Raw genomic sequence first — 6,000 nt, forward strand, 5'->3', positions numbered from 1 at the left:
TAGGGTGAGTGGGCCATGTCCAGATGCCAGGCCCCTTCCCTCCCTCCCCTCCATTGCATGCCACTCCTCCCTTCCCTTCCCTTCCCTTCCCTTCCCTTCCCTTCCCTCCCTTCCCTCCTTCCTTCCCTCCCTTCCCTCCTCCCTTCCCTCCCTTCCCTCCCTCCCTTCCTTCCCTCCCTTCCCTTTCCCTTCCCTTCCCTCCCTTCCCTTCCCTTCCCTTCCCTTCCCTTCCCTTCCCTTCCCTTCCCTTCCCTTCCCTTCCCTTCCCTGGAAATAAGCCTGGGGTGGAAATAAGCCTGAAGACCTGCAACTGTTGCTATCCCCAACTGTAGTACTACTGTTATATAATTTTTGCAGTGCTTTATAATGATAATACTTATGCTGTGCTTCAGTTCTTCCTGGGGGTTTCAGACTTCTTAAATACAGTGTTAGTTAATGAATGCCCCATTTTGTTGATTGCACTGACCCACTATGTGTAATCCTTCTTGAGACACTGTGAGGAAGGCAGACTATAAATAATGTAAATAAATAAATCCCAGCTGCAGGGCCTGGCATAGTTGGATGCAAGGGAATCTACAAGGACATTTCATTTCTCACTGTATTCCCCCCCCCCCCTACTTTATCTCCTCCCGGCAACCCCTGCTATCCTCACTTTTCCTGCTTCCTTCTGTTCTCTGCACTCACCAATCAAACTGACTTTTATCTGACCCCCATCTTCAGCTATATTTATTTACATCATTTATAGCCTAATTTTCTCCACACTGGTGACCCAATGGACCATACATCATTCTCCTCTCCTTCGTTTTATTCTCATATCAATCCTTTGAGATAAGATTAGGCTGAGTTGTGCAACTTTTCCAGTGACGCTTCCATGACAGACAAGGGATTTCAACCTAGGTTTCTCAGATCATGGTATAAAACTCTAACCACTACAATACACTGGCTTTTGTAGGGTGGGTGCTGTTCAATCATTCAAATTAGGATGATAGCTAGACACTTTCTGGTTGCTTCTAAGCTTGGCCCATATGAGTCCTCCCTCAAAGGCCAAAACAGCTCTTGACAGCCCTTCCACTGCTTTTAACTGGCAGAAATCAAGTGTGGCAATACTACTGTGGTTGCCTATGAAAGGTAATTGAGGATATTAGTTTCTTAAAGCTACAGACACTGCTTCCATTGTGTGTGTGTGTGTGTGTGTGTGTGTGTGTGTGTGTGTGTGTGTGTGTGTGTGTGTGTGTGTGTGTGTGTGTGTGTGTCTGTGTGTGTGTGTGTGTGTCTGTGGCGGGGGGGGAGTTTTAGCCTATTGTATTTTTAAAAAAACCTTGAGTATTTTTTAAGTTTGCAAAAAATAACCGTCTTGGTTGTTCCTTGCAACACAGCCCAAATCAAACATTTTAAGGATGTAACTCCTTTGGCTTTTTTGTCCGTATAGTAGCATTTTATTTTTCTTGCCTTATCCCGCTCCCTGCCCCCCCCCCAGTGGTGGGATTCAGCAGGTTCGCACCACTTCGGCAGAACAGGTTGTTAAAATAGCGCTTGTAAACAGCCAGTTGTTAAATTATTTGAATCCCACCACTGCCCCTTCCCCTATTAAAGAACTTACTTTCACCTTTGCAGCAGCTTGCACCAGCTATTTTTTTCAGCTTGAGAGTCCCATATGCTGCATTTATTTCCTACTGAGGTTTCCTCAGCTTCCAGCTCATCCGCTTGCTATTTCCTTGTTAAACGTTCACGAATAAAGTTTGTTTTTACTGGCGATCCTGCACATGTGTTGTTTTTTGCTTTTTTGTTTTTGTTTATGATTACAAGGATAAGAGAATTGCAGCTGCTTGGAGGACAGGTCTACCTCCCATTGAGAAGCATTGGGCAGACCTGGTCCCCATGGATTGCCCTAGTTTAATTTCTTACAGAAAACTTACTGCACAAAAAAACTAAGATGGTGTGCAGAGGCCAGGTCTACCCAATGCTTCTTAATGGGAGGTAGACCCAGTCCTCCAAGTAGCTCCAAATGTCTGTCATTCTCTTATCCGTGTCATCGTAGCTACAAATACAGCTGTAAACACACACAGACACACAGACACACACAGACACACACATATGTAAATGAGGAAAACATGATATGTGCATGGGAAAACAAACTTTATTCATGACTGTTTTACAAGGAAGCAGTTGGATGAGCTGCAAGCAGAGGAACCTCTGAGGGAAACAAATGCAGCAAATGGTGGCAGCAGCGACACTCCCAAGCTGCAGAAAATGGCGAGCTCAAGTTGCTGTGAAATAAGTGTTCTAACTGGGGAAGGGGAGCAAAAGGTGGGAAAAATAAAGTATCTCCTGCCGGTTTGTGTTCACACAGCCAAGCCAGAGATGTTTTAAAAATGACTCCTGGAAAAAAATCCGTATTTTTTTCAAGCCAAATGACTCCTGGAAAAAAATCCGTATTTTTTAAAAAAAAGCCTTTAGCTGAAATAAGGCATCCTGAGAATGTCTTGAGGAAAAAGCTCTCTGGACTTCCTCAATACACCTTTTTGGGGGTCCCCAGGACATCTTATTTCTGTTATGCAAAACTTACCCCATATACATGTAATTGGAATGAGCACGCATGTTCCCCGCCTCCATCTTCTTTCTCATCTCTGTCATTTTCCTTGTCTCAGATGTTAGACTGTAGACTCCTTGAACAGAGACTTCCTTTCTTGTGCTCTGCAAAGCATCATTCACATTGACTGTTCTGTGTAATTTTAAAAAACACACCATTTGATTCAGCCAAATTTAAACAATCCAGACCTAAATTAATGTGTTCCAATGGCATAGCCATGCTTTCTTTGTGTCAACAAAAATAAGCTTTTGCAGATGCAAGCCTTTTTTTTCAAGCCAATGTTGTAAGGCAAACTACTACCAATAGATTGCTATGTAACTAGAATGGAAAAAAGGAAGAAAGATACCCAAGAATTACTCTTGTTGCAACCCAAGCACAGAGTCTTTTTGTGTGTAACATCAGGAAATATAATAGATGTGGAGTCCCTACATCCGTGATTCAGTAAATTTTAATCATAATCTTGTTATTTATAATTAGAACACTAAGCTTGAATATAAAGTTGTCTTTAAGATTGATAGACTTTATGTGTTCTCCTAGGCTAGGTTTCTCTGAGTCTTACTCCCCCTCTTCTGAAATATTGCCTGTTAATTTCTCAGTTCTTGAAAACTGCTTTGGGGAAATAGACCCATCAAAAATTTCAAAGTACATTTCAATTCAGCTTCAGAATAAGAACTAAATTTGCCACGGGGAAAAATTGTAATGGAACTAGGTAGGCTATGTTTTGAGTATAGCCCATGTTTTGAGTGTAACACATGTTTTGTCTACTATCTTGCCATAATTTTATAGTATGGATACAGAATACAAATAACTCAGAAGAAATACCTGAGGAGAAATTATACTTAAATTATGAGTACAGGTGTGTTTTATGAATCTGTAAGAAAAAAAGTTGGCGGCGGGAAAAATTACTGCAACACTTTTTGTTTGTTTTCATTCTAGACTTGGCCTTAGTTACAATAGCATCTCCAATGTGGATAATGGCTCCTTAGCTAATGTGCCTCATTTGAGAGAGCTCCATTTAAACAACAATGACCTTGATAAAGTACCAGGTGGGCTTGGAGAGCACAAATACATACAGGTAAAGTAAAATATATAGCTTTAATGAGATGTTATTTCACTCACATATAACATACCTGGCTAGTAGTTATATAAAGATTTAGAGGAAGTTTTATTAGGCAACAAACTGTACTTTTCAGTCCACTTACTAACATATTGTGTAAAGCTTGAGTTGTATAGTGAACCAAGGATTCATGGAGGAAGGAAGCAACAGAAGAGGGTATATTGTAATTTTACAGTATATTTTATTCCATAAGATATTTTAAATTTTAAAATTTATATTGTAGAAGTATCTTACATTCTGATAGTTCAGAGGCAATCAATCTCTGAATCCCAGTGCCAGGAAGTAACATCAGGGAAAGGCCTTGGGCTCCATGCCCTGTTGTTGGCCCTCCAGAATAACTGGTGGGCCACTGGTTGTGACAGGATGCTGGACTATAGTTGTACAAACTTGGAAGTTTACAGAAAAAACCCCACACTCCATGTGTTTTCTGCTCATGTCCAGACAATGTATTGACCTCTTCCGTGTGGTGGCTGGAAGACACTGAAGTTGCAATGGCAACAGAGGGTAGGAGCTGTACCAGGCCTAATAGCCATGGTTGGGTTGGCTGGTAGGCCTGAAGATGGCAGTGGCAGTTGGGAAGGAGAAGTCATGGCAGACTTGGTAATGAAGGCCAGGAGCCATGGCAGACCCAGTGTTGATGGTGAGGGTGACTGGGAGCTGTGGCAGCCCCAGTGATAGCAATTGCAGTTGGCGGGCGGGGGGGACTGTAATTAGTCAAGTGACAGAGACCAGGAGTTGCACTGGCCCTTTTGGTGAAGTGGGGGGAGTCAGAAAAAGAAACTGATGGGTTAAGGTGGGAGCAGAAACCAAGTGACAGGCTTGGGATGGAGAGATTAAGAGTAGGGACAGAGAGAAACAGTGAGGGATCAAGAGAAGTCGGGAGAGAGGGGAGGAAGCAAAAATGGGGGGGGAAATGAGATAGCCATTTCCACAAGATTTTTACATGTATCTACTTGTATTGTCAATCAAAACTATTGTCAGTAATTTTGATATGATGTCACCAATGAGTACTGAAACCCCACTATGTACAAAGACATCCTTAAATATCCTTTTCTCCATTTTTCTCACTTGCAGAAAGTATTACACAGGAATAACAAAAAAAGTATTCCTCAGTAATGAAGAGAATGGGATCCTCATCAGGTTATCCAGAAGTCAATGTGTGCATTGAAAGCCTATGGACCTTTGATTTCAGATTTTCTTTTAATTTGTAATGTCACTCCATCCCCTTTGGGATGCCACTCCAACTCAACTGAGTTGGGATCTGTAGGCAACTTAGCAGGTGGGGAGAGGTACCAGTACTGGGATTGGAGAGGTTAAAGTCCTTTTGGGACTGACCTTGACTCTCTTTGACCTTCAGTCATTAATAAACTTGACCCTTTTTATCCTAAACAGTGATTTTGCCTCCCCTTATTCCACATCTTTCTGCAGTCTCGTCTTTGCCACATTAAAAGAGGCTAAAAACATCTGCTTACTACTGTAGCAAGGTACTGTAGGAGGTATGTGGAAAACTGTAGGCTCATTGAGGATGGATGAGAAACTATGGGAAAGTTCTGTATTCTAGTCTTTTTGGATAATCATCTGGATGTGATAGGAAAGAGTAACATAAGGAAGGAGGGGAACTTACCTCTTGCTTGGTCGGCAGAATATGACTATTTCTTTTGCAGTGAAAGCTCATGATAAAGCTTCAAAATGTTTTTGGCGCAAACATTTGGAAATTCACGTACAAAAAACTATAAATATTTTCTGCAAGTTTATGACTGTATAGTAGCTCAATTGCCTAATTTTTATGTTTACAACTTTTAGGTGGTCTACCTTCATAACAACAAAATTGCTGCAGTTGGCCCCAATGATTTTTGTCCTCTTGGATACAACACCAAAAAGGCTTCTTATTCAGGAGTGAGTCTGTTCAGTAATCCTGTGCAGTACTGGGAAATTCAGCCAAACGCTTTTCGATGTATCTATGAACGATCTGCAATACAAATTGGAAATTACAAATAGATGCACCAATGCATTTCCACTATAAATAACCTGTTACCTGTTAAAATTGTTGCAAACCATTAAAGCCAAATACTGGAAACTTAACTGCAGAGTGGATATCATTATATATGTAAAAGACATAACAAATAAGTCCAAAACAATAATGCATAATGTACTTTCTCTTCTCCTCATTGCCCTCATGTGGCATACTTCTGTGGAATCTCTCAGTTAACTAAGTGCGATCAATTTCAATCTTTAACTTTGTATGACATTTGGAGTAAATATTTTTCAAGCTTTTCATACAATTAAAGAAGCA

The 6,000-nt window shown here is 41.1% G+C and overlaps 1 protein-coding gene across 1 annotated transcript in view; it reads left to right on the forward strand.

Annotated features, from left to right (window-relative positions):
- The window catches only part of DCN (decorin), a 42,522-nt gene extending 36,733 nt beyond the window's left edge, over window positions 1–5,789 (forward strand). Inside the window, exons 7-8 of the mRNA XM_048501949.1 lie at window positions 3,527–3,665; window positions 5,511–5,789. Of these exons, the coding sequence (XP_048357906.1) occupies window positions 3,527–3,665; window positions 5,511–5,705 (334 nt within the window). The 3' untranslated portion in view covers window positions 5,706–5,789. The remainder of the gene's footprint in view (window positions 1–3,526; window positions 3,666–5,510) is intronic.
- The last annotated feature ends 211 nt before the right edge of the window (window positions 5,790–6,000 follow it).

Source organism: Sphaerodactylus townsendi, linkage group LG06, assembly GCF_021028975.2.
Source record: "Sphaerodactylus townsendi isolate TG3544 linkage group LG06, MPM_Stown_v2.3, whole genome shotgun sequence".
In the NCBI taxonomy this organism is placed as follows: domain Eukaryota; kingdom Metazoa; phylum Chordata; class Lepidosauria; order Squamata; family Sphaerodactylidae; genus Sphaerodactylus; species Sphaerodactylus townsendi.